Source organism: Sordaria macrospora, chromosome 5, assembly GCF_033870435.1.
Source record: "Sordaria macrospora chromosome 5, complete sequence".
NCBI classification, from domain to species: domain Eukaryota; kingdom Fungi; phylum Ascomycota; class Sordariomycetes; order Sordariales; family Sordariaceae; genus Sordaria; species Sordaria macrospora.
In genome coordinates this window covers 1,505,256-1,524,872 of record NC_089375.1, presented here as the reverse complement: position 1 = coordinate 1,524,872, position 19,617 = coordinate 1,505,256, and the positions used below count along the sequence as shown (strand labels likewise).

General features: G+C 46.9%; 2 protein-coding genes across 2 annotated transcripts; one reads left to right on the top strand and one right to left on the bottom strand.

The window, feature by feature from the left end:
• Positions 1-11,561: 11,561 nt before the first annotated feature.
• SMAC4_04126 (uncharacterized protein) lies at positions 11,562-16,527 on the top strand. Its single transcript, XM_003346645.3, has 2 exons — positions 11,562-14,375; positions 14,446-16,527. The coding sequence occupies exons 1-2, from the start codon at positions 12,360-12,362 to the stop codon at positions 15,760-15,762; spliced, it is 3,333 nt and encodes a 1,110-aa protein (XP_003346693.2). The 5' UTR covers positions 11,562-12,359; the 3' UTR covers positions 15,763-16,527.
• A 454-nt stretch (positions 16,528-16,981) lies between these two features.
• SMAC4_04125 (uncharacterized protein) lies at positions 16,982-18,843 on the bottom strand. Its single transcript, XM_066090059.1, has 2 exons — positions 18,326-18,843; positions 16,982-18,233 (listed from the first exon to the last, which is right to left on the bottom strand). Exons 1-2 carry the CDS (start codon positions 18,558-18,560, stop codon positions 17,299-17,301), a joined length of 1,170 nt encoding a protein of 389 aa, XP_065947144.1. The 5' UTR covers positions 18,561-18,843; the 3' UTR covers positions 16,982-17,298.
• Positions 18,844-19,617: the final 774 nt, after the last annotated feature.

The window sequence follows — 19,617 nt, the reverse complement described above, 5'->3', positions numbered from 1 at the left end:
GGAAAGACTGTGTCGTTGTGAGATAGCTAGCTATAGGTATAGCCTTATCTCGATCAACGTAGCCGCATCAGCCCATCATGTGCTCATGATGACGGTGGTGACAACACCTTCATTTGCTTGCTGTGTGTGAGTATCACAAAAAGATCCCTTGGTGCATCAGGAAATCAGTTGGCTATTATTATCCCACCCTCACCTGTTAATGAAAATCAACATTTTACCCCTCAGTCATGAGCCCTCGAATAGACTAATCTAGACCGCCGAGATCTTCAACCGACCGGCACCGCGAGATGTAACTCTGAATAGAATAGGAGGGGTTGAGGCGGCTATCGGAAAGGCATGATCCAGTCCTGGTCCTCAAATCTCCCACCTCTCCGCGTAACGCGGGGCAGACAGAGGAAGACACGGAAGCTGGGGCGATGGGGAAGGATAGCACGGGGAGACGGGGTCAGGGCCGAACGGTTGATCTTTCTCTCAATTCTTGACTGTCTGATTTCTCGTATCGCTGTCATACCTATCATGAAGTACAGTGAAGGTGTGATTATTATTTTGGGTGTGACAGCAGTGTGTTATTCCGTGCTGCCGTCGACGCCTTATGGAGTGTAGTGTAGAGATTCCTATGTGTGACACCAGAGCCACACACAGGAGCATCTGGATGCAACCGAGTGTGAAAGGTGGTGACTGTGGGTGGTGTTCTTCACTGGTGGTGAGAACGAAGTCAGGAACATGTGCAGTTCGCAAGAAAGGGGGGTCTATCAAATGTCTCAAGTGTCCAACCTTGGATCTCTTGGCATTCAACTTTCCCGTTCCGTCTGATCCGAGATTGTTGTAGAGATGGGACTTGAGGTTATTCGCAACTCCGGAGTCGATGGAGACGGACAAAGACAGTGTGGTCCTGAATGCGAAGTCCGAAGGAAGCCCAACGGGGTAAACGGCGGCGGCCCGGCCGATCCTACTAATCCATCAGCCAAAGTCGTCTGAATCGCATGCAGTTAGCCCGTGGGAATGCCCTCCTGCGTGTTTTGTGATGAGATGGCATTTCCATATTGTATGGCGATGCTGGTCCGAAATCCTTCCGATATAAGATCGAGAATTCTCCAATCTTTCCCCTTTGAGGGGCAGTGATGTGCATCATTACTTCTCTTTGAGGTCTAGATTGCGCGATTGATCTGGGTCTTGGCAGATACCGTGCGCGGGGCAAGCACTATGCACTGTGATGGGAAAGCTTGAACACTTCGACTTGCGCTGGAAGCGGCTGAGACAGGGGCAGCGCCGCTTCAGTTGCTGTGGCCACAGGAGCCAGAGAACGTAGACTCCATTATGACGTCATTGAGTGCCGTGCATGCAGGAGTTCGCAACTTTGCACAATTGGGGGCATGGTGGGTCTGGGGAGTCCACCGACACATTTCAGACATTCAAGCACCAACTTCGAATATGTTATCGCCCACTTATTATGCTCCAGAATCTCTACAGTTTCCTGATATTATCATCCGGTTTCTTGCCAATTGTCGTAGAAGCTTGAATTTCGCGACTCACTCGTGTCAGGTGCTTTCATAAGCGGATCTGGAGAGTGACTGATTGATGCCTTGTACAGATTCAATGCAAGGGATCATTGACAGACACCCCCCTTAGCAACGGGGGTCTCTGGATAATTCTGTCGCAAATCTCGACAAACCTGGCGGTGACTGCTGCATATGAGACGGTCTCTGGAGATCTAGAACGTCTTGGCTCTGTCCCAAAATCAAGGTCACGATTGATGAAGGTGGACAATCTTGGGCATTCTGGGCACAGGCCCGTTGTCTTTAGAGGTGGGATCCCTAGAGTTGCGGGTTGAACCACACTGCCGACCATTTCGGAACATAACCTCCCAGCGCGTCCTAATGGGCTGCTTAGCTTTAAATCGATATGCGGAAATGGCGCTATTCCACCCCTATGGTGCCGCCGAGAGCCGTGAGCACGTTTCTTTCCTGGATTTTACTGTGCCCTCCCGCCCTGAATACTTGGCGGTTAAAGAAAAAGTGGAACTTTTTGCCAACCCTCTCTCATAAAAGAGGAGGGGATTTTTTAATGGGATGGCGAAATATTATGGAATAGTTCCGAGCGATCATATATTAAATTGCTTGTTAATGCTATGGAAAACTACTTATTTGCATTGTAATTTTAGACTTCTTATTGCAATATGATATAATATAACATATTGCTTTTCATTGAAAATGTATAAGAAAAGTAAGTAGTTTAAATATTTAAAGATTATTAAATAGGTTGCTAAATTACTATATAGTACCCATCAATTTTAATAAATATTTTGAAGAATTAAGAGAAGTACCTACTAAGTATAGAAGTACTTGTATATGTTTCGTTACTTATAATTAATTTAAAACTCTTCATAATAGAAGTGTGAAGTTACTATTTATTAGAAATATTATTACTATTATATGAAAGTTTCGTATATTAATTAACTATTATATAAAGTCTTTGCGCGAATTAAAAAGAAATCCACAGTATTAAAGCGCTCAGCGGGGACGGTATGCTTATTAACTAGCATTGAGAAAATTATTATTATTACGTACATTATATTTTATTTCTAAGGTAAATTTCTTACGCTATATAAAATAGTTATAGAAGCGGTAAATTAACTACGCTTATTTTACAAAATTCTAATTGCCAATAATTTATGATAATTAACACAGTTCTATTAATATTGAGAATTAAAAACGATAATTTACTATATTATTGATATTAAATAAAGGTTTTAGGAATTCAATAGAGAGCCTGTTAATAAGGAGTTTAATTAGTACAAAACTATAATTAAGAACTATAATATTAATAAAAGTAATATTCAAAGTTGTGATGAAATAAAAGTACAACTAAGGTATATAGCAGATAGTTGTATAATAGTAGTTGTATTGAAAGAGTTAGTAAAGTGGAAAGTAAATTAATTGTGATTAATTTGTATAGGAAACATATTTAAATAACTTCGTTATAGCTCAAAGTTAATAATATTATTTATGGAAAGTTAGGTATTTTTTATTATTAGAATTAATATAATTAGGAAAGTTCTACCAATTTATACAATTTTTAAAATTAATTCTACTAAAAGTTTTATTTGTAACAACTTAAAAGCTAATGTTAAATTCGCTAGATTACCAACTAGGTTTTCGAACGTTAAATCTACTTTTAATTAGTTGAAGTATTAAAATTACAAATCCTTCTATATTGTCACAAGTTGGCATTGGCAATGCCAACTTGTGACATATATATTGCTTACTTCTACAAAATTAAAGTGAAATGATGTATTTTTGTAGAAAAAGAGGAATAAAGAGGAGAAAACGTTCTTTTTTTAAAAAAAACTAGTATAATTATAATTAGTATAAAGTCAATTTTATAAAAGAAAATTGTTTTGATTATATTAATAGTAAGATTGGATTTGGATGAATATATAAATTCATTTAGGAAACATGAATTATCAACGAGTTTAGCAGTTACTACAATATAGAAGTTAAAGAATGTATTAATGCTTCCGATTTTATATTAATAATACTATTTCCCTAATCTATTTATATAATACAACCACTTAATGTTAGGGTATTTTTATTTACTAAAAGCTATTATTAAAAGGCTTTAAAACAAGTTTCTTAATATAGTAAATATAGTTTTGCGCGAGCAACCTTTTTAGAAAATTAAAAGTGTAATATTTCCTCCCTCCTTTTATTTTCTCTCTTAATCTCTATTTTATGATTTTGCTAACTTTATTGCTTCCGATTCTTTAAGCTATTCTCAACAGCAATATAACTGCGTACAATATTTTTAATAGCTTTAAAAATACAAGTATAAGACTAATTAATAAAAATCGAATCTTTATATGAATTTAGGCAAAGTAACATAAGGAATCTAACTTCGTACTACCTCTACTATTTCCTATCCAAAACTGCTTCGAGGAGGCTGTTACTGTTTTAAATTCAATTAAAAATAAATACTTATATACGTTTAATTTAATTATCCGCTACTACCATTGTTCTATTAACATTGTTATTTATAAAGCTTTATTATTGTATAATAATATATAAGAGTACAACTAATAGAATAAAAAGAGAGCAGTAATTTGAATAAGAAAATCAAAAGGATGGTTATTAAAATACTTAAAGAAGGTAATTCGCTTGATTTATTTAAATTGAAGCTTAATAATGTAAGGGTTCTACGAGGTATACACACAGGTAGGCCTTGGTGAAAGTGATAATATTTGACAAAGAGGAAAAGGGAAGTCTGTGCCAGTATGGCATGGAGCTTACAGCTAAATACACAAGAGAGGTGCGTATATCGAAGGTGCTAGAAACGCCAAGGTCGAAAATGTGGTTCGTGCGGCATACCCCAGGAGTGCACCCAGTCAGAGGGCAGGCCTGGCTTTCATAGAGTTCAAGCCAGGCAAACACCCCTAGGCGCCAGCCCTATGACAAATAAGAAAATGATTATATAGCTATAAAGATAATTAGTCATGAAGTATAAAAAGTGTCATGGGGCTGGCGCCTAGGGGTGTTTGCCTGGCTTGAACTCTATGAAAGCCAGGCCTGCCCTCTGACTGGGTGCACTCCTGGGGTATGCCGCACGAACCACATTTTCGACCTTGGCGTTTCTAGCACCTTCGATATACGCACCTCTCTTGTGTATTTAGCTGTAAGCTCCATGCCATACTGGCACAGACTTCCCTTTTCCTCTTTGTCAAATATTATCACTTTCACCAAGGCCTACCTGTGTGAATACCTCGTAGAACCCTTACAAAAAGTATTATTATTGAATTATAAATTTGTAGATTTAAAAAACAATTGTATAATCGTTAGGTAAAAAGTTATAATAGTAAAAGTAAAGTGTATTGTAACGTTTACTTTGAAAATTAAAAATAGGAATAGTTAAAAAATAGTAATTATATTTTCGCTTTCAAATAAAATATTCTTAATAACAGTATAAAAGAAGAAGGTAGTGTTTTTTAATTAGATAAAAAGAGTGTTCTATTACTACAAATTTTCTAACGGGCGGTAAATAACTTACTTAATAACTGATACGGGAATTGTGAGATTTACACTCAATACAGAGGATCATGAGAGTGAGGCCATATTGTGTGTAAATAAAGGGTAAAAAAGAGATTGTCTTTGAAGAAAGACCTGGCTTCCAGCCAGCCGTCTGTCTACAGTAGATATGCAGTGCAGCGAGCTAGGTGGCCCGAGCGCAGGGCAACGGCTGGGCAGGCACCAGAGCCTCCATGGCAGCCCAGCTAATCTGGGCTGTCATGACTAGTCTAAGCTATAATACAGGGTATGGCCAACGATATCAGGAATCCAGGGATTCCGGTATCAATAACTTTCTTTTTAAACGATTTATTCAATGTTGATTTAGGTAATAAATTCTTTCTTCCTTTTCCAATACTACTACAGTGATTTTCGCTACTATTTAACAATATTTAGAACTTTTTTCTTTTGTTCATTATTCTCCTCTTTCATTACAAACAGTATTTTGAATAGCCGCGGCTATTGATATATAAGTTGTTACTTTTATGAACGAGCCTATCTTTAAATTCATTATCAATTATATTCGCTATTTTAATACGTAAATAATTATAGTATTATTGGAAAACGAGAGCACGCTTATTAATAATAACACTAATGAAGATGATAGTTTTATTAAAGTATTATATAATAAAGAGAATAATGAGGAAGAAGAGAAAAAGGAAGAAAGGGAGAAGGAAGACTAGACTTTACTACTACTTTTATATATTAATCGCTACTTATTTAACTTACTACTTCTAAGCTTACTATTAGACCATCAAGACTATTATTATTTGTTACTCCAATAGCTTCTTCTATACTATTTTATCTAATTCCTATTCTCGTATTTACCTTATTATAAATAAAAGCTTTAAGAAAAATACTATATTAGAATATTATAAAATTTGGAAAGGAAATGGTAAAACTGTATATAGAAATAAAAAAAGCGATTATAAGATAGATCTTAGTAAGAAAAAGGGAGGTACTTATACTTACACTTGTACTTATATTTATACTAGAGAAAGTATTAAAGAAAGTACTTATACTTAATTAATAGTACAACTCACTAGTATTAACGTGTGGCTAGCACTGTGCTTTGTAACTGCCTTATACTACCTTGTAGTAAAGAAGGCTGATTGAACTATTCCTTTTACGGAATCAGTGAACTCAGCTCCCACAGAACGTGCTAAAATACAAAGTTTTTGCCGTGATAGCAGCCTTGCAGTTGTATCTCTCGACTGCTATCACAACTATATAAGACCACTTGAGCGACCGAATTGCCAGCTTTGGCTACTTGTATTCTTTTGGAACATAGCCTAGTGATGTAGTGGTCCGCCAGCGACATGACATTTGCCACTATACTTTGGGATTCTCTAACTTGTCAGTATTTCTTCTAGACCGATTTATCATCATAGAATGCACCAGAAGCTCATAGATTCAGTTTAATCCTTTCATAGTATAGTACTCCTACAAGCACTCTTATCAACTTACAAAAGCTTCTACACTCTGGAAGCTTCTTCATACTTAACGTTCGTGTATATAAAGACTTCTTCCTTTAGTTAGTCATTCCTTAAGCTAGCAAGCAAGCACAATCCAAGTAATACAATACAATCTACTCCTATAGTGCAGAGTTTACTATAATAGTTGTTTCTTACAGTGCAGAGTCTACTATACTCTTCTGTCTTAGGAGCAGACTTCTCTCTAAGACCTCTTTTACAACATTTCTCTATTGTCTTTACAACTACGCTGCTTCCTTCAGCACTGCTGTTGTACTTCCTACCGCTTCCGCTCCGCTCAGCTACAAGTGCACAGTTCATTGTAGTATCTCTATACTAGTGCTATTAGTATAAGCCAGTTAGAGCATTATAACAAACAACTAATTTATTTATTTTCTACCTAATTGAATAGTATTTTAAACTTTACAATTGTAGTATGCTAGTAAATATTGCTGTATAATATAATAATACAAAAACATATAGGTTAGTTTAGTGATAAAATAATGTAAAGTCTATTTTATAATATTTCGCTGTCTTATTGAAAAATCTTCCCCTCTTTTATAAGAGGAGGTTAGCAAAAAGTCCCACTTTTCCCTTGATCGCCAAGTAAGCTGGAATCTGGCCCTGTGATTACTCGGCCATCCTGAGACATCTCGGGTTGACCACACCCTACCGCCATCCATATGTTGTGAACACCATGGATGGACGGGAGATGGCCTGGGACGGCACAACTGAGGAGGGACAGGACCCCTAAAAATCAAAAAATGGTCCCCACGGGACGGGCATTTTCAGGCCTGCTTCTGCCCCGAATGCACCGGCTCGTTGTTCTCGTGCTTCTACTGTGCGGCGACGACACGATGCCGTCTACGTAATTGTATCGGTACCAATTCCACTTCCAGGCAAGTCCCCTTGGCAATCCCCCGAGCTCCAGGCACGGGATCGATGCTTTTTGAACGGGCTGCGCGGATATCTCCAGTTTTCCAGAACAAGATGGCATTCTGTCCATGTTCCAGAGGGTCCAAGAGTTGTCAACTGGGATGTGTTGGCTTTCTCCATTTTTCAGACATCTCGTGATCGAAGAGGATAACGAGGGATCCATTTGCCGGTTACCGATGTTGGTTTCGGGCAGCAAACAAGTCACGCCAGGATGAAGCTAGGTTGGCTGTTCATGACAGTTAACGGCGGCAGCGTAATGATGACAGCTATACTCTGAGAAGTCCAACAGGCTTATAGTCAGGCAGTCAGAATCAAGAACCACAATGGACCTGAAAAAAACAGGAGATCAGTCGGATCTTTGACAAGCACATTGTGCATCATGAATCAGTCTCAGTGTAGCGTGCCTGACATACAACAGCTGGAACTGCCAGATGGTGCTTCGATTGCGCGATCATGGGAACATGGGAACGGGTTCCTCGTGGCCGGGAGGGCAGGACCCTGATCTGCCAGCTTCCTCAAGCAAGGCACGATTCCCAATGCACCCCTCGTCCCTCAATGCCAAACAAAAAGCATCCCATCTGCCTCTCTCTTTGTAAGCTTGCAGTGTGAGTGCCGCGCTAGCCAAAGCGGACCACGCAGTGCATGCCACCTCAACGGGCTTCCCTGCCCCACGACACTACCAGAGCCATGAAAATTCTGGTGATCATTCACCCCCTGATCTCCCCTGAAACATGCCTTGGGCGGACATGTGTATCGGCGCGACACCAGACAATGCAGCCAAAGCTCCAGACTCAGAGACCTGACCGGCTTCCATGAGGTCAACGACCCTGGAGCCGCTATCTCCCATTGGGCTTTTCTGATGACCAGATCTTGCTGTTGACGATAAGAGAGAATGGCATAGAAACAAAGGGAGAGTAAGCTTGGTGGAGCGGATGCGACCTTTGGGTCTCGAGAATCCAAGTTTTTTTGGACGTTCGCGGTTGCAGCGATGAACCTCGAGACGGACATGGGACGTTTAGCATTTCCACTTTGGCATTGGGAGTAAGCCGCGTTTGGACATGTTGGAGTTTCAAAAGAGAGCGACTTAAACGGAACGTGATCGGAGCACCGGCAAGGTCAAACCACAAAGGATGAGTCGCAAATGCTATGGATGTCGTGACTGATATTGATTTTATGCTAATCCGGGGAGTGGAAATGGCTTTAGACTTTCCAACATAGCAACCACGTCGCCAAGTCGCAGCCGTCGGTTTCTCCCAGCCATTCGGTTCTGCCAGATTTGATTTGGATGAGCTCGATGCGGTCATAGTCAGGCCAGAAAATCTACGTTGGCGCCGCTAGTAACCTCCCAGGTGAGCCTCGCGGGAGCCTACCAGACGAGAAGCCAAGTGATGAAGGTGGGCATCCCATTCAAGGGCATGTTTTACATGTAACTTCTACCTCTTTCAAAAGTCCTTGACCACCAATTGATTCTGGGGGTTTGCAGTTTCCCAATGGAGCAATGACGTTGTCATGCTCGCGTCACCTGTCGATACCTCGCAGGGCAGCAGCGGCTGGGCGCGCTACACTCTGAGGACAGCGCGGGTGCATGGCGGAGTCTGGGGCGTATAGCGAGGTGCAGGTACACCACTAACTGCCGTCCACTGCATCCCGTGGGTTGGAGCACCGTGCCAATCCAGTTGCTCGGGCAAGCTTCCATTCTTCCCTGCCGGTACAGTGGTACATCGCTGCTAAAAAGGTACAATCCTAGCCCGGCCATCTTTTCGCGTGCAGTTGCACATGCCCAGGCGGCGACGGCGACGACGACGACCATAACCACCATCGTCCTTCTCGCCGTGTAAATGACGGGAACATTATCTTCCTGTAAGACCGCTAGGAGAGAGTCACGATGTTTATTGAACATCGCGTGATGGTTTGGAAGTTGGGTTCCCCCGATTCCCGAATCTGGCGTTCTCAGTCTCTCTGTTGGCCAGATTTGGAGACGCCCATTATCACGACTCGACGACCCAAGAACGAATCTAGAACACTTGCTGGAAGAGATTGACAGGCACCTTCTTTGACTCCTCAACTCTTTGACCCCGAATTGCTTTCTTTATCCATTAACAAGATTCGGATGTTCGGCGATCCAATCTAGAACCTCGTCCTCATCGAGTCACCGTGCTCAGAAATTAAGTAAGCGCTAGCCGGTTGAACCAAAGGTGGGAGTATCCGGATGACAAACGCTAGGTAGTTAAATCAAACACAGATACGGACGTCCTCCGCCGCAACCCAGGACCGGTACTATCATGAACGGACTGCAAGCTTCGGCGGATATCCGGGACGCTGCTACCACCTATGACGACAAGTGGTGCAAATGGACATTGACCCTGGCGTATCTGTGTGGTTTGCCGTTTGACTGTTTGTTGTTTGGATTCCTCCACTATCACCTGAAATTATGTTGTCTCTCTTCTGCCATCTTCTCTCCATCTAAGCATTTCAAAGCCATGGACACCCGGTCGACACCTTGAAGCTGGGACAAACCCGCAAAAGGGTTCAACTTGCTTCAACATACATACGGCGCATATACGTCAGGTTTGCACCGATATCCGTGGCCGAGTGCCGTAAGAGACAGATGACGGTGACGACATTCCGCTTCCGTCCGGACTGTTTGGAGTCCATATCGGACGAAGCAACTCCCCTCATCTGCAAGTCTCTGTTACTAGACAAGCATAATGAAGCCCTACGTGCGTAGGAGTGAGAGAGAGGCGACATGCGCACGAGAAGCAAAGAGCACAAAACATATGAGGATGGAGCCGGTGAATGAGAAGGCGTAGGTAGTCTCGAAGGATTTCGCCTCGACACCACTTTATCGGAAAAGAAGACATCCTCGTCACTGGTGAGTGGGCGACCCGTAGATGAGGTCAGCAAGGCGACGTCAACGATGACAAAACGCGGACACTGGCCGGTTGTCGTTTTGGGGGGAGCTGCAGCAGCGCAGATCATTGCTTCCATCTAGTTTGACATCAAACTTGTGTGCAGACATTGACCCCTGGTTTCCCGGCATTTTCTCATTGCGCTTCTGCACCGGTTTGCATCCCGAGCTGATATGTTTCTGATCTGCCTTTTTCAACCCCCAACTATCCCCTGGCTTTTCAGTTTTTGGCGCACAGTTACCCACCCTCTACACTAAGCTGAATTTGTTCATTCCAATTGTGTTATCTTTTACTGGCCCAACTACGCCTGGCCAGTTTGATACCCGCTTCAGCCCAGAGGTAGAGTTCACCGACGCCAAAGAGTCATAGAGTATTGTTGCTGTACCGGGTAGTACTCTCTAGGAGAAGTCCTACCAAAACGAAAACGAAGTTGGTCGGGCGCAAGTTTCCTCGGCCGCCAAGAAGCCGAACCTGATCGTCTTGTCATTTTTCCAACAGCGATCATCCCCGACACGACTAAAGCAATGGAACGGACCCCGCCAACCACCAGTGCCAACAAGTTGTACTGTGCTGAGTACCGAGTACGCACTTTACCTCCCACAACCACACCATCAAAAGTCTAAATCGCAAAAAGAAGAAACAAAGCCGCGCGCGACAAGTGTACTGCAGTTAACTAGTCGCAACATAACGAGCTCAGTTGGGGCCAATCCGACATCCGACTTGGCCAGACCAATTCCGAGTCTGTTTACGAAGCTGAGCCTCATTCAGCTTCGAATCTGGAGGCCGTCTGCGCCTCGGAAGTGACCCAGATACCAGATCCTTTTGAGATTGGAGGTTGAGGGCCGTACAGAAACCGACAACGACATCACCGTACAGGGGTGCTCTAAACCATCCCCACCTACGCGTCAGGGGCTCCACAACCGCCAGTCGGAGTTGCAGAGGTACGGTAGGTACTTGTACCATTTACCTTTTTGTCCTTGTTCTTTTTAAAATTGACAGCCTGTCGAGGTTATTGTACCCCCCTTCAATCAACCCACTCTGGGGGACACCACCACTATCTCCAGTTCTCTCACACACGCAGGACACACACCACCCACAATGCACACATAACACACACACTCTTCTGTCAAACTCCCCTAGACCCCTTCCTGTCAGGTCCGTCTCGTTTTTTTCCATTTCTCTTTGAAAGTGGTCCCTTGCGTCTCTTCTCCCTCTTCGTAACCTCCTCCTCCAACCACGTAAAAAAAGAAAGGACAACCTTAACACAGTACTACACAGTACGATACTCGGCTACTCTCCGAAATCACAATCTTGACCCTCAAAAGGAGCCATCCAGGACAAACTCAGTCGACCAATACATACCTTACATACGGTATACTACACTACACCACATACGTACACACTGCAGACTGCTACTTCCTGCAATTCTCGTCTTACTCACTTCCTGCTGCTGCGATAACAAGTCGACCTGCCCAGCTCTTTCCCCACTGCTGAGACAGGGTAGTCGCCTCCAGGTTCCTGTCAATTTTACGCCCCTCCACCGATACATCGTCTTCTGCAAAAGAGTCCACATTGACGACGAAACACGGGGCCCTCCTCTCAATTGTACCGACCGGCTCCTCTCCACGAGTCTCCTCCACGGTCTCCTCCCCTCGGCAATCCACCTCCACTACTTACAGTAATCCTCCCCTGCGCCTACGTAAGGTACCTCCTTGTCCACCACATCTCCATAACCTCGCATCGAAACCTACAGCCTTTCCTGTCGACTTGCGCTTCCAGGGCTGGCCCGACGCGACTCTTTCGTCTCTGCGACATATATCGAGCCACTTGCTTCGCTTCGCCCCCCAAAGCCTCAAGCCGATCTACGCACCCTCCTGGGATAATACCGACTGCAAGAAACATCACCACCACAAAGCCACTATAACTACCTACCCCTTATTCTAACGCAAAGCACGTCGGTCTCGGCGACAGAAGATGGGAGCCTTATGAAACGATCGAGGGAAGAATTATTTGTGGCGGAACGTAGGACAAGACCGCGAATCTTCGTCGCCAACATAGCAGCCATGTCGCCAAACCAGGGAACCAACACCCACTCTACCACAACAACAACCACCACATACCTCACCATGAAAACACCAGGCCCCCATTCGCGATCGAATTCCCAGTCCTACTTCACCCACAAGCCTACGGGCACGCCGCTAGCCTCGCCGCGCATCTACTCCGTCGGCCAGCCATACCCTCCCCGCCTCTCTCCCGGCAACTCCGCCCAACAACAAGATGCTCGTACCCCGAGCCCTAATTACTTTGGCCTTTCGGTCGACCATGCCGCCGATCCTCTGGAGTCGGCCGTGTTGCCTAATGAAAACTGGAGCTCGCCGTCTTCCTCGGTGAAATCCTTCGCGGCAGCAATCCCGAAGCCCCTACCCATAGATGCGAACCCCGACTTCGAGGCCTTCAGGAGGCAGATAGATGCCAACCTCGGGAAGTCGTCCTTCAGCCTGTCGGGGTCGCACTTCAACATCACAATGGGCCCGCGCACTCCAGGACCCTCGACACCTTTTGGCTTCAAGAGGCCAGAGCCGCCCAAGCGACACAACCTAAGCCTAGGTGCCGAGCCCACGGGCGGCCATCTTCCCAGGCTGTCTGGTTTGGGTCTGCATGGCCCGCTCCCCAACCTCAAGTTCAACAAGGACGTTCAAAACCTCAAACAGTCAGGCGACAATGATAGTATACACGATTCCGCCTATATCTCCGGGGACTCGAAGAGGAGCTCCCAAGCCTCCCTCAACGCGCCTTCCTTCAACCTCAATGCGCCTTCCTTCTTCAATATGGGCAGGCAAGAATCGCCAGCGCAGATCGATCCCCCATTTGGAACCCCAGCCGAATGGGGGAAGTCGGCCCATTCCATCTCTCGAGTCGACGACCGCCACCCGCGCTTGTCCATGTCATCAACAAAGGCCGAGCCACCAATGCAGCAACGACGAGCGGATACTGTCCCTCCCAACCCAAAGGCAGCGGCGAACAACGATGGGCCTGCTATGATAGACCCGGCTCGGCTGAAGGACCTGATGGAGCAGGGAGATGATTCAGAACTCTTGTTGCTGGATATTCGGGTTTCGCCCCAGTATGCCGTATCCAGGGTAAAGGGCTCTTTGAACCTGTGCATTCCGACAACCCTACTGAAGCGAGCAACATTTAACTTGCAGAAGCTCCAGCAAACGTTCTCGGGAAACCAGGATCAAGACAAGTTCTCCAACTGGCGCAACGCCAAGTACCTTGTCGTGTATGATGCTTCTTCGTCCGACAGGCGCGACGCCATGGGCGCCATCAACATGATCAAGAAATTCACCAACGAGGGCTACTCTGGTACAGCAAATATCCTGCGTGGAGGATTTAGGGCTTTCGCCGAAACATACCCCGACCTGATTGACCGTGGGTCATCCGTTACCACAACGCCAGCCTTGTCTCTAGGACAGGGTGCCGCTGGTCCCGGAGGAGCCAACATCCCGCCTGTCATTGGCGGTGTCATGTTGCCCACCACTGGCAACGGCCCGAACCCCTTCTTTAACAACATTCGGCAAAACCAAGATCTGGTTGACGGAGTTGGGCAGATGGACCTTGGTCTTCCTCAGGGGCTCAACAAGGAGACTTTACCAAAGTGGCTAAAGGAAGCGGCTGACAGCGGTGACCACGGCAAGAAGGTGTCCGAAAAGTTCCTTAGCATTGAGTTGAGGGAACAGTCTCGGATGAAGGACGCTTACTCGGTTTTTACACCTGGTGCCAACGCGGACCCTAAACAGAATGACAAGGTGCAGCTGTCCGGAATCGAGAAGGGTGGAAAGAACCGGTATAAGGACATTCTACCGTTCGAACACGCGCGGGTAAGACTTCAGGGTCGCCGTGATGGCGAATGCGATTATGTCAATGCGAGCCACATCCAAGCAAGCCGTAGCAACAAGCGCTACATCGCCAGCCAGGGCCCGCTACCGGCTACTTTTGAGGTACGTAGACACTTGATGAGGAATATTCTAGGTTTTGAGTGCGTCGGTAGCTGACTGATGATCTTTACAGGATTTCTGGTCAGTCATTTGGGATCAGGACGTCCGCGTCATTGTCATGTTGACGGCCGAATCCGAGGGAGGACAACTAAAGTGCCATCCCTACTGGAAAGGCAAAGACTTCGGCCCTATCAAGCTCCGGGTACTCTCTGAAAAGAAGGTGTCTTTGGATATTGACAAGCATAGGCAAGGCTCTCAAGCCGGCGTGCCGTCAACGTCAGAATCCGCCTCTTCGACAACAAACGTACCTTCTGGGAATGCTACGCAAGGTGCATTCCCCTGGGACCCACCACAAGCTGGCGGAGCGGAGACTGGCCGCCGTCGTGCCAATACCACAACGATGCAGCCAAACCTCGACGGCACACAGCAGCCCGCTGCGGCTTCGTCAGAGACACCATATGTCATCATCCGCAAGTTCGCCCTGAGCCACGCCGCTCATCCATTCCTCCCGATGCGCGAAATCACCCAACTCCACTACCCCTCTTGGCCCGACTTTGGAGCGCCGGCTCAACCGAGCCACCTCCTCGCCCTGGTCGAGCTTGCCAACGTCATGCAACGAGCGGCACCTGCTCTTGAAATCTCCGGCGCGGCCCCCTCCGACGAGATGCAGGTTGACGTCAAAAACTTCACCAACCGTCTCAAGCGCGGCGATTCACTGCCCCTCGACCCGAACGACGCACCCGAACCGAACGATCACGCGCGTCCCATGCTGGTGCATTGCTCTGCAGGCTGCGGCCGGACAGGCGCCTTCTGCACGGTTGACAGTGTGATCGACATGCTCAAGCGCCAACGGATGCGCAAGGCCGAGCAGGCAGACCGACGAATCGATAACCGCTTTGGCGGGCGCAGGATCTCAGAAAACGAGAGTGAGGCCGATGGGGTCATGGACGGAGTCAAGCCTTCTAAGCGACAGGCAACCGAAAGTAACCGCGACTCGGACGGCGACATCCCGATGGGTGGACATAAGCTTCAATTCGATCACGGACCCGGCGGCCTAGGAGGGATGAGGAACTTGGACGAGAGCAAGGGCTTCGACTTCGGCGCACCACTACCAGCATCAAACGAGACGAAGGAGGAAAGCAAGCATGACGAAGGCATCGATACCACCTGGGTCGATGATGACACGCTCGACCTCATCGCCAGGACCGTTGAGGATTTCCGTGGTCAACGATTGAGCATGGTTCAGAGTCTAAGGCAGTTCGTCCTCTGCTACGAGACGGTCATCGAGTGGATCTGGCGCCTGGAGGAGCGTTCTCATACCGGCACCGTTAGTGGGGCTGGTGGGAGGAGAGGCAGTAGCAGAGTCAGGAGCGGCAGCTTGGCTTTGTGAGATGATACGAGGGGATGAAGCATTGTACACAAGTTGATCAGTTCAGGTCAGAGTCAGTTGGGCACTGGGCCTTTTTCTCGATAAGGGGTTGAGGTTCCGGTTCGGCGAAAGGACATAAAGACGGAAAAAGCAAAGAGCATTTGGGCATTGAACGGAATGGATGGAATGGATATGAAATGGGATGGCAAGGAAGGGTATATCAATATGGTTTTAATCGGTTGTTGTTCCCAATCATAACACAGCGGTGGACCATATAACGAACGAAGGCAGGGGACGGAATTGTAAGAAAGAAAGAACGGATTGATGGATGGACTGAAGGAAAGAAAGGGACGAAGAGATGGGTGATGATTCCTTTTACCTTACTACTACTACTAGCATATTTTCGGTTTGGCTGGTCGTTCGGTCGGTCACTCGGGTTGGTGGGAGAGCATTTGTCATCCTGTTACTCGTCACGTTTTGTTTTCGTTTTTTTGTTAGTTGTTGTCGTTGTCGTTTTGTCTACGCATACCTCAACAGTTACCCAGTTACCCCCGCTTCTGCACCTTTTTCTGTCGTTTACTACATTATTACCATTTTACCATTACCTACGTTGATTCACTGCAGGCATTGTGTTCCTTCGCAAATTGCATGGTGACAAAAGGAGGGAGGTATGGCGTTCTTCTGTGTCTGTCTGGTTTATGGTTTGTGGTTTGTAAAAGTAGGTAGCATTCACTTGCATGTGGCGCGTTTTATCGGCGTTCGAGACGGTGTTCATACGGGAGTTAGGTTGTATAGTAGCTAGCATATGGTCTGTATACTTTTTCTTCACATTAGTTTCCGTCCAACATATTGGAGAGTATGGTATAAGAGCAGAAGAGATACGAGTGCTCATCGTCGCTAAGATGAAGTTCAAGATTATTACCAAAGATTAGACTATGAGGGTTCGCCACTCACCCACCCATGGGTAGCCACGCTGTCTCAGAAGCTTACAAATACTTTACAGTAGACTTCTATACACAGACCACTCTAATGAACTGTTAATGTACCCTCCTTCCTTTAGTAAGATCACGTTTTTACCTGTCGCGTGATGGTTTTGGGACATCCAGTGATGACCACCCAGTGCAAAGAAAGCCACCTTGGACTTAACGGTAATGCCTGGTCTAAGTAACCTCCTATAGAAGTCCAAAGGCATCATGTAGTGTACATCGAATGTATCACTTTGAACAGTGTGTACTAAGAGTATCTCTGTTGTCATCTGGTGGGTGACCAACCTGTCTGTGACTTGTTGCGCTAGGAATTCCGCTCTTTGTAATATACAACCACACGGTACGCTTAAAAGAATCTATTAGAACCAGTGAAGACAGACTCAAGAAAGATGCCCTGCGGCGAGCACGGCAAGTGTAAGCAAGCGAACAGATCCAGTACGTAGTGTACTTTTCTTCGTAAAGAGTAATATTGTAGTATTCTGTATCGTATCGTTGTACGCAGTTGAATCCCTCTTTGCCATTTCTTCCCCTTTCTCCCCGTTCCGTTTTCCTCCTCTCTTCCGAGTAAAACTTAACGCCACAACTTGGCCAACGACACCTCCTTGTCATCATGCTTATTCAGGATCTTGGCCGTGGCCAGCTCAAAGTCCTCCTGCGTGACGTGCACGCGCCTCTCGCGGAGGGCGTACATGCCGGCCTCGGTACAGACACCCTTGAGCTCGGCACCCGAGCACCCGTTCATCTTCTCGGCGATCTTGGTCAGGTTGATGCCGCGCGTCAGGTTCATCTTGCGGCTGTGGATGCGCAGAATGTCGGCGCGGGCCTCGACACTCGGAGGGGGGAACTCGATCTTGCGGTCGATACGGCCGGGGCGCAACAGGGCGGGGTCGAGAATGTCGAGACGGTTGGTGGCCATGATGACCTTGATGTTCTTGGTCGGCTCGAAACCGTCGAGCTGGTTGAGGAGTTCCAACATGGTGCGCTGGACTTCGGAGTCGCCGCCCGACGAGCCCTCGACACGCGAAGAACCGATGGAGTCGATCTCGTCCATGAAAATGATGGAAGGAGCGTGCTCACGCGCCATAACGAACAGCTCGCGCACCATGCGGGAGCCCTCGCCAATGTACTTTTGCACGAGCTCGGAGCCCGACACGCGGATGAACTTGCAGTCGGTGTGATGGGCGACGGCACGGGCGAGCAGGGTCTTGCCGGTACCGGGAGGGCCGTAGAGTAGGACACCCTTTGGTTGCGCGATACCTAGCGACTCGAACAGCTCGGGGTGCTTGAGGCCGAGCTCGATCACCTCCTTGATCTCCTTGATTTGCTGGTCCAGACCACCAATCATATCGTAGGTACTGTCGGGCACCTTTTCGACCATCATGAGGGACACGAGCGGGTCTACTGAGGAAGGAAGCATCTTTTCGAGCTTATACGAGTCTGAGAGGAGGGTGACGCGCTTGCCGACGGTGAGCTTGGTGATGTCGACATTATCGGATACATCGACGACTGGTGGGCGGCGGAGGCAACAAGGTTAGTACTTTCCATCATTCATCCATCCGTAACACAGGACACTGCAGTTTTAGGTAGGAAGCGCATACCGTATTTGCCCTCGGGGTGCACCTTGACGAGGACCTTCTTTGTGCTCATAACCTTGACGACCTCACCCACATAGGACCCGGGCTGTTGTAGCAGACCGAGCTCTTCCCTGAGCAGGCGCACGCGCGAGTTGTAATCATTTCGTTGTGCTTCGAGACGGCGGAGGACGGCTTGACCCTTGAGGATCTCGAGCTTCATCGCCTCGATCTTGTTGTGGTAGTAGTTGTCGAGCGCCATGGTGACGGCGTGTGGGGGAGAGACGGAGCTCTCGCGGGGGGAATTAGTGAGGTTGTTTGTCCGTTGTGTTGTGCGAGGTGAGAGAAGCTTGCCCTTGGTTGCGTGATGGGGATTCGGTCGTCGCTTGTTCGTCGAGGTTGTGTGTTGCGATGCGCCGACACTCGTTCGTAATGGTGGGTTGTTGGTGGTGATGTTTACTAGTGGTGGAATGGTGGAGGTGGTGATGGCGTTCGGTGACCTTCGCTGACGCTGAAGACAGGCAGCTTCAGGTCAACGCAACACGCCCGGCCGGCTCTCAATGCCAAGACTCAGCTCCCGCCTCTATCAGAACGCCATGTCAGGCAGGTACGTACCCATAGACGACAGAGGCTCGTGCTTTGTGGTGCTACACGTGACTTCGTGGCTCCAGGCTCGCAGCAGTCGCAGGGGAGCTTCAAATGGGTAAAGTCTTGAAAATGATGTCACTTTGTCAGTTTCCCTTTCGAGGCTCAGCTGCGTCGTCAAACTCCACATGCTGCGTGTGCTGTGGGATCTCGCTAACTCCAAAAGGTCCCCGTCATGCTACGGTGCGGTCCCGTCACGATTGCTACCAGCACGCATATTCACCTTTCCCTGCAGATGCTTGTCATCCTCATACTTGAGACTTGCTGTGCAATGCGTCTTTAAAAATCATCTCTTCCTGTCAATGTTTCAACATTTATCGCTTCCATTTCTAACCTTTTTACAGTGAGGGAGATGGCACAGAAGGATGCACCGCACATGTCACTGCGCATGTCTCATTCCCATGAGCCTGTCGCTCAGCTACCCCTCTTTCACGCGGTTACCTATCAGTTGGCTTCTTATTCTAATGGGCAATCACCATCCTTTCCCTTCAGTGTGACTGAAAGAATTTTATTTTTTTTGGTCTCCGAGTCAAAATAGTCATTGATAACCGGCTTGGTTCAAGATCAAGACTTGATGATGGATGACGGTTGCTTTGAAACGGTTAATGGATTTCTGTTAGCCATGAGAATGAGCAATCGTTTCCCATACTCATCCTGGTCTGAAATGCACATGT

Excerpts from the sequence above, each read along its gene's own strand:
- SMAC4_04126 (XM_003346645.3), top strand. The coding sequence starts at position 12,360 with ATGAAACGATCGAGGGAAGAATTATTTGTGGCGGAACGTAGGACAAGA. Across the intron at positions 14,376-14,445 it reads CGCTACCGGCTACTTTTGAG|GATTTCTGGTCAGTCATTTG; the intron begins GTACGTAGACAC and ends TGATCTTTACAG.
- SMAC4_04125 (XM_066090059.1), bottom strand. The coding sequence starts at position 18,560 with ATGGCGCTCGACAACTACTACCACAACAAGATCGAGGCGATGAAGCTC. Across the intron at positions 18,234-18,325 it reads GCACCCCGAGGGCAAATACG|TCGTCGATGTATCCGATAAT; the intron begins GTATGCGCTTCC and ends GCCGCCCACCAG.